Below are 20,980 nucleotides of genomic sequence, written 5' to 3' on the forward strand. Positions count from 1 at the left end.
ATGGGGACAGGCTTTGGTGCTGTATCTTTTCTAATCTACACATGGGCCCATATAAAGTCCTCTACCTACGACTGACAGGCAATTGTTTTGGAGATCCAATTTTTAAAAACAGAAAATATCTCTATGGGATAACTGTTTTACAGGGATATAGATACAATTCACCCTAAGCAAACTTGATATGTGATGATATGCACATCGAAGAGGGGATAATTGGCCACTTGGTAAAGTCGTCCACGGTGAGGTTAATTTACTTTTTCAGCTCTCCCAACATCTTTTATACATCCTTTGATTTACCAAAATTCATGTTACCTACTTCTTTTGCATTAAGTAATGTCTACCTGTACCTGGGAATACAGAGTATATTAACTCTCTGGCTTTCACAGGCTATGAGCGAGAACAGACAGTAACTTGGCTTCATATGGCTCTATGAAAAGCAGAACAAATAATCCTCTGCGGATATAATATGTCTTCTAAGCAATCTTTTTGCTAACTGTGCTCTGTAAATTCTAGAAAACAAAGCAGAGGGGAAAATGCAAATGTTCCATGTTGGAGCTTTGTTGGGCAGAAGCTATTCAGGGGAAGTACATGTGTTCCCTCTAGGGAGGGTTCTATCTTTTCCTTATAGTGTCTCCTGGCGATAGAGTGTGACAAATTTTATACTAAAGTTATTTTCATTTACTCCTCAGAAGTACAAATTATGCTCACCTCTTTGTATAGAATCCATAAGCACTTTGGTGTCTTAGAGAAAGAGTTCGGTGTAAGACAACAGGAGGGTCCAAATCATTTTAAATCGTTACGCCTACATACGCATTTCTGCAGACATTTTGTCATGCACAAATCTACTGGCTAGAATGAAAAGAACCGTTCTCTGTTCCAACTCACAAAATGTGTGTAATATAAAAAAGGAACGTAGATGAATTTTTTAAAATTTCCCCATGATCCCTGGTTTTCTGTATTCAATTTCTTTTCCTCTTGCTGAAAACTATCAATGGCAACTCCTATATTACACAGAAGATTTGAAAAATGCAGCCTATCTTCCTAAAGAAATATGCACTGGTGTCATTTGAAGAAATTACTGTGATTAAAGGGAAAACAGTGTGTACCACAGTTTTTTTTTTTTTAAATATAAGAAAGATTGGATTTTATAGTTCTCTCCAAAGACTGCATAACCATAATTTACATTTTCAAAATTATTATAACTCTTTTCAAGGTAGTAGCAATTTGTCTGGTATTTTAATCTATTTTGAGTTAACATCTATTAGCACTTTTTGAAAATGTGAGGTAAATTGCTATGCTAATTAAGGTAAATCACACCATAGTTTCATTCTACTGCTGCTGCTACTATGGAAGGGTGAAGAGAGAACCTTCAGAGCTTCCGAGATTCAGCTGAACTAATTTATCTAGACCATCACACTGCTGTTTCACCTCCTTATCAAAATTTTCCCCAGAAAGTTCCAGCTATGTGTAAGCCCAAGCCTGAAGTAGCTCCCTAATGATACCTACGGTTCAAAAAAATACTATTTCTGATAAAATTTGCTGAAGAAACCATTTATATTATGTGATTCTTATTTCCTCTTTGCTTTATGTTTTTAAAATAGGACATGTTTCTTGTGAGGGAGGAAATATTTGACACCTGAGTATATCAAAATCACACTTATGAATATAATAACCCACCTAAAATCACTTTTTAAAAAATCACTTTTTTCTAAATGGAGAAACTTTCCCTGCAGAAAGTGGCCACTACTGAAAATACCATTACCAATAACATGTATTGTGTTATCTCTAGACTGAAAGTTCCTTCACAGCAAAGAGTATTTGAGTCATCCCTTTGTTTTCAGTCCTATGTACATTGCCCACTGTATTCTTACCCCATTAGATTACGAGCTCAAGAGACAGGAGTTTCCGTTGGTTTTGTTCAATGCCAAATCCCTAGCACCTATCGAATGCCTAGCACCTAGTAACGACTCAATAAATATTTGTTGGCTCAATTAATGCAGCGGTCATTCAATGAATAGGTATTGAGTAAACACAGAAGCACCTGTAAGTACTGCGCCAGACATTGTGGAGGTAAGCTCACCTTGTTCCCAGACTGTTCCAGCTACAGTGATGGCAGTCTCTAAAGTCTTGACATTATGGCGGCTCCAAACTCCTTTCATCCTTTGAAGCTCATACCCAAGGTGATTCTTTGTGCTACTCTCCTTTCCATGTGACATCTCGGGGTGCCTCTTTCCAGATACACCTTCCCTGGGGTTTCCAAAAGTTTTACACAGGAGACCAAAGTAGCTCATGATGGTGGTTCAGCCATTTTTGTTGGGTCATGCTGCTGTCAGGCAGTACTCAGGAAATACCCAAGCTGTGCTTCAGTTAAATGATGGTAGCCTTCCTTACTGGAGATCAGTGACATATGATACTGGTTGGATAACACCGAGAAAGATGTTTATGGTCACTAGATATGAGCCGGTTTCCAAAACTTTGCAAAAACCCACATGGTTCAGAAGATTTAATGCTTCTGCTTACGGCATCAGCACCCTGCTTAGCGTGGCAGACCCAGGAGGGCCCCACAGAAGAATCTGAAATTCTGTGACATTTAAGGTCCCTTCTCATATCACAGTTATCTGGTGGTGGAAGGGGAACTGTGGGCACATCTCCTGACTCAGAACAATGCTATCTCCTGTAATTTTTGGGGCTTCCGTAATTCTGTCTTCACTGTTACCTGGGGGAAAATGGCAACCTGAGGAACTTTTTATCGTTGTTGATTTTGTCATCATGGTGGTGTTAGGGATTTGTCATTCCAGATAGCACAGAAGTAATACTCAAGCAATCATGAGTGACTCATGGTAGAGTCTCAGACAAGGAAAAATTCTGTGACCCAAACTGTCCAATGCACTCCACTGAGAAACACTGTGCTCAACAGAATTAAGTACTCATGTGGTAGGGGACAAATCAAACACATTTCTTCTCTTCAGCATGGTTTACTTTGGCAAAATACTTGAACATAACTTGCTCATTTTTCATCCTAATGCCCAATAAAGGCAAAACAAAAGCATGTCCTCATCCTAGCATGGAGGGAACGGGAAAAGCATTCAATGAGCATTTACAATTTTCCAGGCAAATAAGCATTAATGTTCCCTATTACAGGTGACCTGTGGCTCAGAAAGAACTGGTATTTCACACAGGGTCATGCAGCTGGTAAATAGAGGAGCCAGGATTTGAATCCAGGACCCCGAAACACGAATGTTCTCTGCCTTGTGCCGTGTTGGCCCGGCATACAGATAACAGAGCCTGACTGGGACCTAAGCGATCACCTGCCCCAGTAAAACATTCACTGACGTTCAATTTCCATCTACATGACAAAAAATGACTTCAATTTACATAAAAATATATTTCAAAGTTCTTTACAATGTTTTCAAAATGGCTGCTCTGTGCAATGTAAATTCTAATGGATCTCCCATGGCTTGGGGAATATTCTGTTGTGGACTTGTAGTTGCATAAGACTTTGAAACATGACAGAGACGTAATGATGCTGCAGGACAGACAAGGGACCTCCTAGCAGGGCACACAGGCCCATGACATAAACAGGCACTGCTTTCTCTCCAGTCCCCGGCCCATCAAAACATTTTTCTGTGTCCCAGAGGTACAATGACCAACATGACAGATATGGCCCCTGTCCTCTGGGAACAGGGAAAATTGACAACTACACAGCCACAGCAAAGCCTGAGAAGCCCTTTCTAGGGGAAGTGCAGGTGGCTGTGGACAGAGGCAGCCAGCCTTCTCCGGGAGCGTGGGAAAAGGCTTTCCGAAAGAAGTGGTATTTAGTTGAACTTCTGAAGGACAAGGAGGCATCAGCCTGTGCACGTATGTGTCAAATACACACATATTATTCAGGGAAGAAAGGAAACCCATTCGTGCGCCCGGAAAACAACTCCACTCTGTCCCTTACTTTGTAAGCTTTGTTAAGGCAATGTTTCTCCAGCTCACCTAGCAAACTCAAGGGTATAACTGAAGTAGATCTTATTTCACGTGGCTCTGTTCTGAGGAGAGGAGGGTGAAGAAAATGAACCCCTCAATCTGCAGGGGGAAGTAAGGAACCCACAGCACATCTGTGAAGGGGCTGCAAATAGCACACTCAACTCCTCTCTCCTAATTCAGGGCTCTTGCCCTCACGCTGGTCTGTCATTCTTCACAGACTCCCTGGGCAATGTCACTCACTGCTAACAGCCCCAGCGGCTGACTCCTGGCGGCCCAGAGGCAGAGTGTTGTCTGTCGGGCAATCCACCTCCAGAATCTGCTTCTCTCTGACTTTCTTGGCTCTCTGGGAAACTGTACTGGTTATCTGTGGAACCTGGCATTCACAAGGTGTAGCAAAAGTCATCATGGACAATGCATATTCAAATGAGGCCCAATTGCTCTTTAAGCAAGTGCCCACTGGCCCCAAGACGGGCACTATCAAAATGGATAAATGAGGGTAATGTAAATTCTAGTAATACATCAGATTTCCATGTAAATGAGATGAGTCATCTCAGTGCAGTTTAAAATATTTTAAATAGGATACTAAGAAAAGAATAAAACAGCAGATGATACATTGATTTTCCTGGGACCCTGCACAGCCAACACCATGCGCCAGGTTCTCTTCAGGGATTCCAATTCCTTCCCTTGCAGCAGGACTTGTCATGTCCCTGTTTGGGTGATGTGCTGTGTCCCGCTGATGCTGCTCTATGTTAGAACACAAGGTCCAGAACACCAAAAATTGGGAGTGACTACACTCTCTCACTTCACCTTTCTCTTCAGCGGCAAAGCCAAGCCTCCCAGAAGTCTGGAGGAGGATACAGCGGTAGCTTGGTAGGCACGAACAGACTGTGGGCAGAGCCCACAATGAAGAGAAAGGGTCTTCCCCAGACTGGTAAGGGCTGTGAAAATGATTCTAGGTGTGAGCCAAAGCACCTCTCCTTGTCTCTACAGGCAACTTCCCATTCTTTTCCTTCCCTCCGCCTCTCTCAGTCAAACCAACGTCCTTCTCCATGAACTCCACAGTAACTCATACGTAACAAATGTTTGATATGTGTTTCTGGACTTGGGAGGAGTTAAACCGTGTCTGCAACCACGAACACAAACAAGCATATAGTGGATCTCAGCCCAACTGCTCACTAGAATCACCTGAAGATCTTTTAAAAATCCTGACACTCAGGTAGTATCCAGACTGACTGTATCTGAATCTTGGGAGAGGGGATCCCACACACCAGTAGTTTAAAACCCTCCCTCGCCCCCCGGAGCACCCCCCCCCCATTTCATATTTCAATGTGCAGCTCAAGTTGACACCTACTGGTCTGTAGCTTTCTTTTTTTTTTTTTTTTTTAAAGATTTTATTTATTTATTTGTCAGAGAGAGAGTGAGTGAGAGCGAGCACAGGCAGACAGAGTGGAAGGCAGAGGCAGAGGGAGAAGCAGGCTCCCTGCGGAGCAAGGAGCCCGATGTGGGACTCGATCCCAGGACGCTGGGATCATGACCTGAGCCGAAGGCAGCTGCTTAACCAACTGAGCCACCCAGGCGTCCCTGGTCTGTAGCTTTCAACTGAAGAGCCTGTAGGGGGGCACAGGTAATTTCTGCTCTTGGGAATCTGAAGGCAAGGCCTAAATAAACTAAGATCACTTAAAGATAACAAGTGCGCCCTTGCCTCCCACACTGCCCTCTGCATTAATGTGAGTCAGGGCTTCTGGAGAAAGAAACTGCCACTCCTACAGCTTATTAGTCCATCATTTTACAAATACTCATCACTACGTGAAACAAAAGGTACATTTTTTTTTAAGATTTTTATTTATTTATTTGACAGACAGAGATCACAAGTAGGCAGAGAGGCAGGCAGAGAGAGAGAAAGGGAAGCAGGCTCCCTGCTGAGCGGAGAGCCGGATGTGGAGCTCGATCCCAGGACCCTGAGATCATGACCTGAGCTGAAGGCAGAGGCTTTAACCCACTGAGCCACCCAGGTGCCTCAAAAGGTACATTTTTTTGAATGCGGTAAAAACAGACTAGTTTCCTCTCCTTCAGCATCGATCAGTACTGGGACTCTAGTTGGGCACAGTCAAATAAGGTCACCTCACCTTCCCAACAGCTGATGAAAGGGAAGCCTCCCTTAAACAAAGCTGTCACATGGGTGTAGGCGGTGCTTCCTCAAGGGACCACCCATGAGGTGGAAGTATGGGGCATACACGACTACATATTTAATAAAATTTTAAGAAGAAAACCAGATAATCTTATTGGAGACTAAAGGCCATCTGCTGAAGACGGGAGTCAACTGACCGATTATAGGCCACCCACAATGCACTACGCTTCATGCATGAAACTCGTACTACTGACCTGAGGTCTTTAAGGACGTATTTTTTTTTCTTTACAGAGAGAGGTAAGAAATATCACTCTTGGGTGGCAAAAAACTCATCTGAAAGTCCCAAAGCATAGAAAGAGACAGATACTGAGAGTGCAATGAAGCTGACCGAGGCGGGCTCATAAATTCAGTCAACTTTGTCAAATACGGTCATTCCATTTCAGAATCTGCAATGATTGGAAGTGCTATGCTCTGTCAATATCACAACAGGCCTGGCTTCATGCTGTCTCTTTTTCATGAAATGTGGGTTGCCTGTTAACACTAGCATTGCTTTCTATTCACTTGAATTAGCACAGCGAGAAAGCAGCAAAGAACCTGGGAGGACGAGGATCACAGAAACGCCTGCAGTGTTAAGTTGAGAATCGGGGCTCGCCAACCTGAAGCCTCTAATGAGAGATGAGTGTGACAGGAGTCCGACAACCAGACTGTCAGAGAGAGAAATTAGTGACATTTTCATTCCCTGTTCCACCAAGCAATCTTCCACCAAGGAGGATGTTTCAAGTCAAGTGTAAGCTCTATGTATAGCCTCGTGTCATCCATTCAGAAGCCACAGACCACTGGCCTTGGAATTGACCTATGACACAAATCTACACACTTTTCTTGGGTATAGATTTGCATGTGTGGCACAGATGGGAACCAAAGCAGACCTGTGTGGTACATCAAAATGGAGAAGGCCACTTGGGGAGTCATCTGCGAAGCTCTAAATGGTTCAGCGAAAGACTGACTATTTGAGAAACACTGGGCCCTAATAAGATAATTAATGTAGTCACTAACTGAGCAGTAAGTGCAATGTATTTTTAGAACACATCTGGGTGTTTCTAAATTCAACTCTTCAAGTTAAGCTGAAAAACACAATCGAGAAAGAAGACTCTCAGAACTAAAAATGTCTTTTCTTTGATGTTTAATGGGTTTCTTGATTTCAGTTTTTATTTTCTTACAAAAGCCTAGGGCAGTGGTAATCACCGGTGGACACCTAATGAAAAAAAAAATCTTTCTAAAAACGGCTGTTTCCATCAGGTAGAATTGATGGAGGTGACCTGTTTTCCTAAAACAAATTTATTACCAACAAAAATTTATTCTACATAAAAGTGATCTGTAAATCTGTAGATGAGAAAACCTAAAAACAGGTGATATTTTTGGTGCTCAGAAGAGAGACTCTACATAAATCAGAGCATTTTGGGGTTAGGCTCTGAAGGGATCAGAGTCCAATCATACAACAGATGCCTGGACTCCATCTGTGACTCTCCCGAGCCCCAAGGGCTTTCGGCTACACTCGGAATCCCCCAGTTACAAAAACTGGTATTAAATCCAAGGTATCATCTTTCTTAGTCATTTTTTTCCCTCTGTCCAGATAGTTTTTTAAAATGGTTTTATTGATCTATTTGACACAGAGTTGAGAGAGAGAGAAAAAGAGAGAACACAAACAAGGGAAGCAGGAGAGCGAGAGGGAGAAGCAGACTCCCCGCTGAGCAGGGAGCTTGACTGGGGGACTCGAACCCAGAACGCCGGATGACCTGAGCCAAAGGCAGACACTTAACCACTGAGCCACCCAGGTACCCCTCCAGCTACTCCTTACAATCTATAAAACTATTAGAAGGAGGTGGGAGCTAATGTTTTTCAAACTTGCTTGTAGCTATATAATACCTGGGCAAACCAAAGTAACAAAGAAGCAAACCAAATAAGTAAACTAAATGAATGAACCAATGAAAGTGTTTGAAGTTAGACGTAAGGACCAGGCCCCCTGCTCACTCTGTCATTCCAGAGCCTCCTCAGAACCTTGGAGCTACACAGAATGCAGAAGAGAAACACAGCCCATCCCTCCTGCCCCCACTGCCACTGATACATGTTTGTTTAGTAACTGTTATGTACCAGCCACTGTGGCAGGCTCTGGCAAGACAACCTAGAAGCAGAAATCCATGGATCTTATATTCAAATGAGCAGGAGAGGGATGGGGAGGAGGAAGGTAAGCATTCACCGTCACAGCAAATAAGAGCTAATGTTTATTGCTTGCTAAGGAACTTTCCATACATTAACTCATTTAATCCTCTCCATAGTTTACAGGAGAGGTATTATTTTTATTTCCACTTCACAGATGAGGGAAGCAGCCCGGGAGATGGAAATAGAAAAGCCAGGAGCATGGTGACATTGAAGGCAAGAGAAAAGCATTCTCATGAAAGAGGACATGGTTACCACAGTGATGCAGCTGGGATACGAAGCAAACTGTGGACAGAAGAGTGGCCACTGGATGTGGTGATGAGGAAGTGACTGGTGATGCTGGAAAGAGCAGAATCAGCAGAGTGGCGGAAACAGAACGGCAGAGGACCTCGGCTGAAGGCAGATGCAGGGTCAAAGCAAGGTTCTTTATGCAAAGGAAATATACTTCGGGATACCATTTCTGACAATTAATTTGCAGACTCACAGGACACACTGTAATTGCCTGCTTGCTTGTCTCTTTCCCCCAGGAGGCTGTGGGCTCCATGGGGTAGGGACTGTCTCATTCACTGTTTTTTCAACCTGTCACCTATCACAGTGACTGGAACACAGGAAGCGACTCAGCGGAGATATCTTAAATAAAAGGACAAATTATATGATAACTATTGGGGCAGGGGAGGGAGTTTAGATTTCTTCTTGAAAAACTACTTGCCAAACAAAATTTTCCCTGCAAACCGGCTGCTGAATGGCTGGGTCTCCCATGCAGGCTAAGCCAGTTCCTTCCAGAGGGGCAGTCATCCCCCAGTCTCCTAAGCCATGGCAAGCTGTCCTTGCTTCTACTGTGAAGTCAGGTGCTTAGGAGTTCTGGGATCTAATCTGAGCCTTGTTAAGAAACTGCTGTTACCTTTTCTACTTCTAAATTAGAAAAATAATATGAACCTGAAACCTAATTCTTTCATATAATTACTTAAGCCAAATCAAAGTTCCAAGGAGATTATTTACTACAAAGCAATGACGCTCCCAGGTGCCTTCAGGCAAACTCCAGCATAATATTCTATTCACCCGACAGCATCTGGGGGATAGCAGACCCTCTCCTTCCTTTCTAAAAAAAAAAAAAGATTTCACTATACATCAATCCCGTAACAGAAGTGAACAAAATAGAAGCAGTTACTTACAGCACACACCCTTAAAAGGTTCTAGGGGAGATGTCAATTTTCCTGAAGAAGCAAACCAAACAAGTCTCAGCCTGGACATTGTGTGGCCATCTAACCTGGCAAGTCTTTACTCTGTTCACAAGAAAGGACTGCGAACTACCGGTCTCTGAATTTCTTCTTCCTTTATAAGTATGAGTGCTATTTAATGGGTTTTAAGTATGAAAAAAATAGATTCTACTTGTTCCTGAGAACTGCTACGTCTCGGGGCTTAGTTTTTCTTTGTAAGATATTAGCATGTGAATTTATATTCATGGATACAATCTTATGAACCAGGTAGTTCATGTCATGGTTAAATATCACACACAAGGTTCCAGAACAGATATGTATATGAGAATAAATACGGTAGTAGTCACAGCTGACATTTACTGAGGGCTTACAGCATGTGTGACACTGGGCTGAGCACTCTGTGCCAATAGCTCATTTAATCTCAGAACAACCCTATGGAGTAAATACATTGCAGTTTTTTCAGGCGGTGAAACTGAGGCTTTTAGGGATTAAGCTGTCCAAAATCCCACAGACAGTAAAGTGAAGTTAGTAGAATCTGAAAACACAGCAGTCTGACACTGGTGCTCACCAGTTTAACTTCTGCCGTAAAAGCTTCATGTTGTGTTTCTTGCCTTAATACCGAAATACAGGGAAGGCCTTTTGGGTGAATAGGACTGGAAGAGGCGGCGGTGGGAATGCTTGGCTGCTTTGAGGTTGCGAGGTAACCTCTGAATTCTAGCTGATGTGTTTTTCTGTTTCAATTACCAAGAATAATCAGGAGAGAGTTGTAAAAATGAGTTTTAAAGTGTTCCTATGCGAAAATCACCTGGAGAAACTGTTTTATCAGCAAAAGGAACAAGATGCTGATCCTTCAAGGGAAGGACTGAGGTTCAGATTTTCGAGGCCCAGCCAGGCTCTTTCACCATTTTTCATCTTCCCTCTTCCTCTGAGGACACGACGGTGGGCTGTCCGGGTAATGGTCCTGTCTCCCAGGCCCCGGATGGCACAGTCAAATACAGTCAACACCACTCCTGCCTTATTAGGACAGAATACTTTGTTTTTGTTTTTGTTTTCACTGATAAGGCATAAATTTTCGATTTTCAGTTTTGGCTATGGGCAGTCTGGAAACAGCTGTGCATGCATTGCAGGGGAGCGGGGAGTCCCCGCAGGTACACACTTTGTTTCATGGCTGAATTGCTACCAAAACAGTTCTGGACACAGAGCCCCACAAATTATTTTTCCTTTAAACTGATTTTTCCAGTTAGTTCTGTGTATTAGTTACAGAGTCCTATATTATTTTCCCCATAGGGCTTTCCTGCTCCTGACTCCTAAACAAGCTGATAAAAACTCCATTTTCTCCACAGAAATATTTAGGTGGTTGAGGCTTTCTCTTACCATAATTACTTCCTGAAAAACGCAGTGGTCAATTTTTCCCTGAATATTTTTACATTAAATGGGGCACACTAAAGTTGGCCCTTGATATTTTAAGGTTGTAAAGTAGATTTCTGGCTTTAAGGAGATGACTGGTTTCTATTACTTGCTTTCTGTGTTGGCTTCTCATTGATTTGATTAAATCTTTCTACCATTTAAATGAGGAACTCTGTGTGAACACAAGAATTTATTATGACCTGAAGAAATCTTTTCTTACTGAAAGAAATAATCTATTTCACTCCTCAACTAAGTACTTCAGGAATTGGAGCAGGTGAGGAGAAACTGGTCTCGGCAATGGCAGTTTGATGAGAAATGAATTAATTCGATTATTTCCATGGTGTGGATCAATAATAGTCAGCCTCACAGAGGCCCCTGGCCTGAAGGCAGCTGGATAATCAATAGGATCACACAGAGGCCTCTCCTCCCCCTGCAGCCTCTCTGCTCTTTTCTGGGCGGACTCTTCACGCCTGTGTAATTCTAATTTATGTCAACTAGAAATCAAAGAAATTCCAAGAGGCTTTGGTCATAGGACATTGGGGTGGACCTTTCAAAATCTATTTATGTCTATTCCTTAAGTAATGTGGCCCCCACGACCCTCCCGGCACCTCTAGAGGCCAAAGAGAAGGAGCCTCCTGACAGAAGCTACCTGCTCCAGGCAGAGGAGCAGCGTGAGGTAAATCGAGGCACACTTTCTCCTTCCTGTCTACAACTCTGCAGGGACATAAGAACAAATAAGCATTTTTAAGCAAAATGCTTTGCCAAGAGTGGCTCCCTCAATAACGCTCTTTAATGATACCCCAGACGCTGGCATTTTCAAATCAAATGAACAGTGTATAAAATTAGTTCTGCATGAAGTTAAAAAAAGAGAGAAAGAGAGAGAGTGAAAGGGAGCTTTTAAAAGCTCCAGCATTTCTCCATCCAACTGCTTTTCACAAGGGTTTGGCATTTGAGAATTGCTACATTTATGATGTTATTCGCTGCTCATAATTCAGGCCCGCTGTCTCCAAACTTCTGTATTAACACACACTGCAGAGGTTCCCACCACGACATTTTATCACCGAGGTTTTCCACACCAGCCAGGCTGCTTCTGGCGAGGTCTGGTTTCTCAGCCAGTGCCATGCCACTGGGCTCCCTCCCTTCTCATCAACCCTGTTACCCCAAACATTTTTCATTAACCTTGAACACTGCATTTCCATTTGCCCTACAGCTTTCCCATGATTTTTTTTTTGTCCTTTTCAGTTTTGTTCTCCATCCAAACTGCCTTGTAAGAAAGGAAAATATCACATTATTAGAAGAAATGGATCTATAGGGAATCTAGAGTTCTAGAGGATATTTTATTCTGAAGATCTGAAAATGATTTCTATGACCAAAGCCATCGAATGTCTATAATCATGGAAAGCAGAGTCAACATATCGCTCTTATTAGAGTCCCGTTGATTATACAAGCAGTTTTAACTAAATCACCAAATAAATGCGTGTTAAGTTGATAGGTGATTTCGGGTCAACTCTAATTCCCAAGGTCAAGTAAGCCTTTGAACAGTCTTTAAGAATATAAGTTCACCCCAATTCATCAAAGCCGTCTCACACAGCGTTTTCTTCTCTTGGTTCTTACAATGCACTAAAGTTTAGGAGATTAAGTGGCGTCGGCTTTAAAACTCAAAGTAATGCCTCTAACATGCTTATCCATCCAGCAATCGGAACAGCTTCTCAAACATGGGCTTCTTAATGCACTTCCTAATTTTACAAGTGCTCAGGGAATGCTGCGTTTGAGGAATGGCTGGAGGACTCCACCATGGGAGTCACCAATGTTGTGGCCAGACACACTCACTGCAGTTTAGCTTAGACGTTGTCTGACAATCTAAGCATACGTTGCTTTCACTGTGAAGAATACATTGAATGTTTCTCTTCTGTTCTTTGTTTACCAAATGAAAGAGAGAAAGAGGGAGACAGAGGAAAACACCTTTTCCTACAACAAATGCATTTTGTTACTCTTTCAATATCTCAAAAGCCCAAGTGAGGAAAAAAGCTCAAGCTTGGTAAAATACAGCTTCCAAATTAAATATAAGTGGCCCCAAATGAAACTGGCTGCTTGTGAGAGAAAATATTACTTGCCCTCAATATTTCACAGAACCACAGGATCACAGAACTCAAGCCTGGGACACACAGACATCACTGACGCCATCTCTCCCCAAAGCAGGATCCCAGCGACAACATTCCTGACAAGGGGGTTAGTTGTGTAGATTGTCAAGGCCTCTTGCCTCTCCTCTGTCACCAGTTGGTGCAGAAAGGGGAAGAACTCAAGTTGGCGAGTTATTAATAGTTAGCAAATTTGGTTAGGTTACAAAGAGAAGGCCGATAGACCCAAACCAGTTTTGTTCTTAATTATTGGTTGGCACAGTTGATCACACTGAGATAGATAATAGGGTCTTTTTCTCCATATCTTGATCATGATGTCTCTGTGTTTTCTATTTCTATTCTTATTTTTCTCCATTATTATTACTTTTTTGTTGTTGTTGTTTCCCTGCTTATTGAATTGTCTTATCTTCAACTCAGCCTCTTTTCCCACAGCAAATCTTTCTTCATCCCTCTGCCCAGGTCTGTAAGTTGGTTCCAAATACAGAATGTTCCGGGAGGTATTAGTTTCCCTTCATCGAGTGTGTAGAAAATGTAAATATTGACATCTTAGTACAGAAAATAATACTATTAATTTTAAATTTAACAGGAAAAAGTAGAAGGGTAATGTCTAATCTCAGTTTATATTTTCTCTCTTTAATTTCTTTTCTTTTAATTTCTTTTCAAAATTGTACAACAGTACAATTTTTTTCTCATTTGGAAATTTCAAATATCAAAACACAGGTTAATATGACATCGATAAGGATAATCAGTAGCACTGAGCATTTTATATACAACAAACATGATTATTCTAAGAATTTGGTATATGTTCACTTATTTAAATGCTCACAACAACGCTACAAAATAGGTACTATCATTATTGTCATTTTACAAATGAGCAAACAGAGGCACAGAGTAGGCAACAACCAAAGATGAAACTACAGAGAGCAGAGGCCAGATTTGAACCCAAACTCTGGCCTCCAAGTTCATGCCCTCAGCTACTTTACCCTCTTTGCTACTCAAGTCTTTCTGAGTCTTGATAAAAATTTAAAATCTGGAGATAGATTGCATAACATAAATTTTGAAAGCTGAGTAGCTACTTAACTCTAGATTTCCATCCAACTAAATCAACAAACAGGCTATTATGTGCAAGGCTTTACTTGCACTTTGTGGGTGGTTTGGAAACTTCTTCCGTCCTCACAGAACCTCTTGTGTCTGGCTCTGAGCTGCATAAACCTAGGGACGCCAGGCAGCAAGGCTGGACCCAGCATGCCTCGGGGCTGGGCTGCTCTGTAGCCGGCTAAGGGCAGAGAGGGTGGTGCTAGAGCCAGCAGCTCATAGAGCAGTTCACGGGTTGGAGAAAGGGCTCAGAGGCCGCCTGAGGAAAGGACTACTACAGTGTCAGGGATACCACTAACCAGAACAGCCTTCCCATCTCACTTTGGATAATTTGCATTTGGGTAGAAAAGGATCTATTCCTTCACTTAAAATAAGCAAGATGCTGGTCAGCAGATATGTCTAGAATAATCTCCAGTACTAACCGGAACATAAGCTTCTACAACTCATCTCTGAAGGTGGAGCTGACCTCAACAAATCTAATGAGTGTGGACTAGAAATATGGTAATTTCTAACAATGCTCGTGAATATGCAGATACATTTTGAACACGTACATTTTGGTGCCCTTGGTTGGGAGTACTCAGGTAGTAGTTTCTTCTGGCAGACACTGAGCAAAGCTGTTGTCATTGTTTAGTGTTTCTAGAATACTCTGTCTACTCTTTAACTTGTTTTAAAAAAAAAAAAAGAATTTTTTAAAGATTTAATTTTTAAGTTGTCTCCAACGTGGGGCTTGAACTCATGACCCGAAGATCAAGAGTCACATGTTCCACTGACAGAGCCAGCCAGATGCCCCTAAAGGAAGTAATTTTAAAGTGACAGGGTTAGTAGTAGCATCAGGTTGGTTAGTAGTGAAATTTGACGGAAACTTGCAACCCCTGGGTCTCAGTGCTGTTGCTTAGTAACAAAGTCAGTCAGCTTTTTAGGCTCGGCTGAGAATATATAGTAAATTCTCTCTAAACATAACTAACTGGCAAAGGCCTAGTATAAGTTGGGATTTTAAAGCATTTGGAGACAAGAACTAGGTCAATTAACAAAAATGACATAGCACACAAAGGATTTGGGCCATTCTCCTATTTGCCCCCAAATATGCTACATTTAGAAAATGCATGTCCTTGGAGAGAAATATATATTTAGTTTCACTCTCTTTTGCTAGATTTGTCCCTAATCACCATTTGCAAAAGTAGCACACATGTGTAAATTATTTTAAGATGCTAGCAAGTTCTGAGCAAGTATCTGAGGTGGATCTTCCCCGAGAAAGCCATCTCTGTGCCCAAAGACTGCACCCAGGGTGTGCCATGACCCCCACCCAGATTCCAAAGACCTGGGGTCAGACCTTGGGTAAGTAGCCTCTGGCCAGTGCCTGGTCTTTCTGAGCCTCCATTTTCTCCCCTTCGCAGTGCAGATATGCGTGGGCTAACCGGCCAGTTCTGCTTCTGTAATATTGCTTTGTCTGCTTTCGCGCGGGGTCCCCTGACCCAATCCACTGACACCAAGTATGCCTGTTCAAACTATCAATCAATCAGCTCAGCCCCACCCGAAACCTGTTTGTATCTGTCTGTAAAAATCCTGCACCAACCCAGCTCTGGACCTCTCGGCGTTATCGGCAACGAGCGGCGCAGAGGTCCAGGTTCGAACCTGCAATAAACGACCCTTGCTGATTGGCTTTGACTCACGTCTCTGGTGGTCTTTTAAGGTGGGGGTAATACTCTATTGGCATTTCACAGATACACACTTCTAGATTTACAGGGGAGACACGGAAGTAACAGGGGAGAAAGCACCTCTGTAGTGGCTGGTGATCAATACAGATTTTTATCATTTTTCTTCTTAGTCTTCAAAGGGCCCCATGTTAAATGTAGCACAGTTTCCCAAACTCACACCCACATCTCCTGGCTAGCTCCACACACCTTCAGTGGGACCTTGGGACCATTTCTCATCATGTGCTAAAAGTGGCATCTTAAGTGTGGAAAGGTGCAAATTCCCACATAATATTCCCTCCCTGGCCCTTTCTTGCCCCCAGATGGCTGGAATACATAGATGTTGAACACTGAAATCACACACTTCAAATTGCGAAAAACCAATTTGGCACCATTCTTTCCCCCTTATTCTTGCAGGAAACTTGGAACCCAGAAAAGAATTTTACTGTTAGACCCTGCACATTGCTGTGTGCCATGCAAACATTTTTAATTTTGGTTCGTGGACTTAGGGAGAGGAGGCCAAAATCTAATTTGACTGTGTATGACTGCTTTTCCTTTCTGCCTAAGCACAAAATTCATTTTCAAGCAGAGAAATGCAAAAATAATCTCAGATTCATTTTAAAAATCAGGCATCTTGCGATGAGTAGCTATCATAGTACCTGTATGTACATGTACACATTTGTACATATATATATATATAGAGAGAGAGTATGCTAGAAAGCTATTACCTACACTGATATATAGAAAACAGATTTGAGAGATAACTCTTACTTTATCGCATCTCATCAGCCCCAGATATCTCAGGGATTTGCTGCTCTGTGCAATGAGGGTGGCTCCTTGATCTGTAATTTCCTTACACCATCCGACATCCACAGTCTCTATCGTCATGCTATACCGGCCGATGGCTATCAGCGCTGCAAGGGGTACAGAGAGAGAGAAAGCAAGCATAAATGTTAGTGGTGAAAGGGGCCTCTATCTTATTATGACTATTCCTCTCATTTCCTCACTGAATTTGTTCCTGAAAGGTTGTGTGTAAACGAGTGTTTTGTAAATGAAATTAAATTTGAAATGCTTTAGGAAAGCTTGCTCTGTGACAAACCCTTGCAAAAAGTGAATAATCATTCCATAATTCCCCTTCATGGGAACAGAGCCTCTTTCTTATCAGTTTTACTCATTACAAGGTTACCTGTACTTTCAAACATTCACATCTGCAGAAGGAATAAATTAAAATGAATTACATATATAAGGTTACAGAAAATCCCAAGTAGAAACTAAATTTCACTCAAGATAACTTGAATAATTTTTTAAAAGAAAAAATCCACGGAAGCACCATTTTGAGGTATGTTATAGTGCATGTGAATTTCTTTACCGACTGACATAATTTTTTCCATCTGTTCATGATCTGTAAAGTGTAAGACTATATAATATTTTTCACATTAGGCCCTCTTGGCACTGTTAGGAATTAAGAGTACATTATACATACAGTTGAACTTAATTGGTGCCATGCTAGAGTGCAGTAAAGGGAATGCGTTTGTTATGGTAAATTTCCTCACCATTATCAGAAGTCTTCCTTCTATTAACATATAAAATGAAGCCTGTCATCTGCAGACTATCAGTATCTCTAGTCCTCGTGACTGTTTAGCATTGTACCACTAAACTAAAGTGCAAATGCTTATCCCATAATCTACGATATGCACTACTTATCGCTGCTCCATTACCCCTCACCCTGTCAGAGCGACCAATTGGTGAAGGTGGCTCTTTGCTACGGTATCTGATTTGATAGACGTGCACACCTCTACATTTGTTGGGCAGAGAAACAGACTTCAACACCTCCAGCCAGATTAAGTTTATGGTGCATTGGTTTGTAAATGAGAACCTTGAAAACAATGCCACACATATTAAAAAGGAAAGAAATTGTTTGCTAATTATTTCCTCATTCTAAGATAGGATGCGTTGATTTCTGTGACATTAAAGGCGGATGATATTTTCCAATTGACTAGATTGATAAGAGCAGAGCGAATTACTCATGTAAATAAATGTTAACTCTTAGAGCTCACAGAAAAGAACTTGGCAAAATCTCTTTGCTAATTACCTCAGTAATTTTTTTCTTTTAACTAGGAAATTCATGCCCACGCATTCAAGTGTCAAGGCACTTCTAACTAGCCAGACATTTAAGGTTTACAAAAACAACCATGATCCCAGTGTTTTCCAGTGAACATGCTACAAAGGACATTTTTTTTTCTCCTAGAAATTCCTCATGTAATGAATTTGTTCATGCTGTCATCTTTACATGCTACCTCGACATTCGGGTTTCAAGGGAGTGGGAGCGGGATGGAGGGGGTGCTGCCAAAGGTTTGGTTGCTGAATGGTCTGAGTGGTATTTTGTGTGTGGAAGCTGTTAATCCCAGCAGTGCCCTTGCCCTAAGAAAACTGTTATATCTGGTATTGTCATAATTTTCACTAGTTATGATATCCCGAGGATCTCCTATGATAAATGAAGTAGAAGATACATAAAAGAAATTTCTTTCCATACAGAGTGCTCAAACTCTGATTTCAAAAGACGACAAAGGACAAGTTGCAGGATGGCCCCAGGTCAGTAGATTGTGTACTTTTATTTAGGTTTGAGGCTAGAACATGAAAGCCCTGCACCGGCCAGGAAAGGATAAAAACAAACGATCTGAGGATTTTTCAGAGGCTGCTTTATAAGCAAATGAAGAGTCAATAGCTATTGATTCTAACTGCTAAAAACTCTGGTGGTTAGTATTTCCCTCCCCCCACCTTCTTGTCCAGATGAAAATAAGCAGTAAATAAGACACCTGAAGATAAATCAGGGTATTCGGTCTTTATTTTGACATAGTTCTATATACTGAAGTAAGAATTACACTTTTGTCATTCCTTCGCTCCTTCAGTTGCTCAGCCAACACCTCATGAGTCCTCATACTAGAGCACTTTGGCCAATATCCATTGACCAACCCCGTGTTAGGCACTGGGCTAAAAATTTTAGGCATATTGTCTCATTTAATCCTCTCAGAAACCTTACAAAGTTTTATTATCATTTCCATTTTAAAGGTCAGGAAACTGAGTCACAGAAAGACTGAATAACTTTCCCAGTCACAAGATACTAAGTGGGAGAGTGGATAATAAGCTGAGAATTGGCTCTCAGCCCTGTCACCTACCAAACGGACTGCGTTAGATGCCTGGGGCCTTCTAACACCATTCAGGACTTAAACATTACAGCTCATAGGTAGCCAAAGATTTACCCTGTGACCATAACCATGGGTCCAAGAGAATCTTTAAATTCCACAATCTATAGAGCAACTGACCTTTTTGTGACTACATCCTATCTTTGGATATTTTTTCATTGTTGTTTACAAGCTAACTGTGAAACTTGTAATGTGGTCTAGTCTCTAATTCATGCCCAGCCTCACTACTTAGTTGATGTCTGATTCTGGGGTATTTCACTTTTCTGAGTCTCCGCTTCCTCATCTGGACAATGGGGATGTTGACTCTATGTCCTTACTTCTCAGGGTTGGTCTGAAGTTCAAATGACATAATACATGAAGGGACTTTGTCCTATATAAGTCTCATGATCTACAGTCTAGCATTCTACAGTGGTGCAGTTGATATGAAATGAAAAGACTCGAAAGGGTTTTGAAAAATAAAATGCTCTGGGCAAATGAGAGCATTACAGAGGCACTTAGTCATTATGTCAGTGCTGGTTCCTGAACTGCCCACTCTCTATTGGTGAGCATGAACTCATGGACTGCATTTGGGACGATAGGGCTGTAAGTGTAATGTGTGATTACTACCTTCATTAGGACCTATTGACACATTACAGTGATATTTACTGAGCCTTGAAGAGGGATAAATTATGCAAGACTAATTCCTAATCTCACTGCAATTTTAATATACTTTTTAATATGTTAAGTACAGCAAAAAAATGAAATTCTAAAAAGTTACACAAGTTAAAAAATGTGATTCAGTAACTTATATAGTGATCATGGATATACAGTAACACACTAGAAGGCATTCCCATAGGCATACAGAGGAACTGAAAGCCATGAGCACATAGGTACTTAATTTTGACTAAGACATTCCATTTCTAGGAATCTGCCCCCAAAATACACTTTGAATAGTACAAAATTACATATATATGTAAGTCTATTCATTGGAGCAATGATTATTATTGCAAAATAATGGAAATGGCCTAAATACTCCCAAATAGGAGAATGGTTAAATGATGCTACACTCACAGAATACTACACAGCTGAAAAAAAATGGACAGGGGAAAATCACTAGGAGCTTCTAAATCATTCAGTGAAAAAGGTAAAGTACAAGGATTTATATGGTGTGCTAACACCATATAAAAGAGAATGTAATTAAAAAACACATACAAATCTGCTCCTTTGTGAAAAAGGAATATGGGAAATATAAACCAGATAATAGGGACTGTTTAACTACAGAGTGTTGGTGGGGAAGGGGAGGGAAGAATGGGGCACGGAATGCGGGGGGTCAGGGGTCAGGAGAAAGGGACACTTCCAGGAAGATCTCTGGATATAGCTTGACTGAGCATCATGGTAACATTTTACAAACCTCCCAAAATAAAAAAAATTAAAACCAACAAGGATTTGGAGGAAAGAGGAGTAGAATACAAACAGTAACAAATGAAGCTAATTGTATTACAAATGAAGAGCATGACCCAGGCGAATAAAATAACCACGCAGAAGGCGATGGGAATTAAGAATTAAGTCACTTTGGAAAACATTATTTCGGCAGGATATTGTAAGGTGAAACCCAAAAAGAACTGTCAGCAAATACTGTACTCTAGTTACTAAATCTATTTCTCATAGGGGTATGAGTTAGCAATTCAGTAACTACATTATGTGTAATCTAGGACTGTAAATAATGAGAGCTGGCCTTTTTACTGTTAGAGAAAGAAGTTATAAATAAGAAAAGAGGAGAAGTTTATAAAGATCCCAGTGTTACCTAATTGGAATCAGAGGTATTAGAATGAATTCATGGTCATACATACATATGTATATATAACAGATATACGGATATCAATATAACTAATAAATATGATGTATGTGCACACAGGGCTTAGTATACAGACATATATTT

General features: G+C 41.3%; 1 protein-coding gene across 1 annotated transcript in view; it reads right to left on the reverse strand.

The window, feature by feature from the left end:
- The window catches only part of FBXL17 (F-box and leucine rich repeat protein 17), a 504,638-nt gene that overhangs the window by 5,926 nt on the left and 477,732 nt on the right, over positions 1-20,980 (reverse strand). The window contains exon 8 of the mRNA XM_004778265.2: positions 16,631-16,773. Within this exon, the coding sequence (XP_004778322.2) occupies positions 16,631-16,773 (143 nt within the window). The remainder of the gene's footprint in view (positions 1-16,630; positions 16,774-20,980) is intronic.

The sequence above is a fragment of the Mustela putorius genome, unplaced genomic scaffold (assembly GCF_011764305.1).
Source record: "Mustela putorius furo isolate JIRA1106 unplaced genomic scaffold, ASM1176430v1.1 tig00001063_pilon_pilon_pilon, whole genome shotgun sequence".
NCBI lineage: Eukaryota > Metazoa > Chordata > Mammalia > Carnivora > Mustelidae > Mustela > Mustela putorius.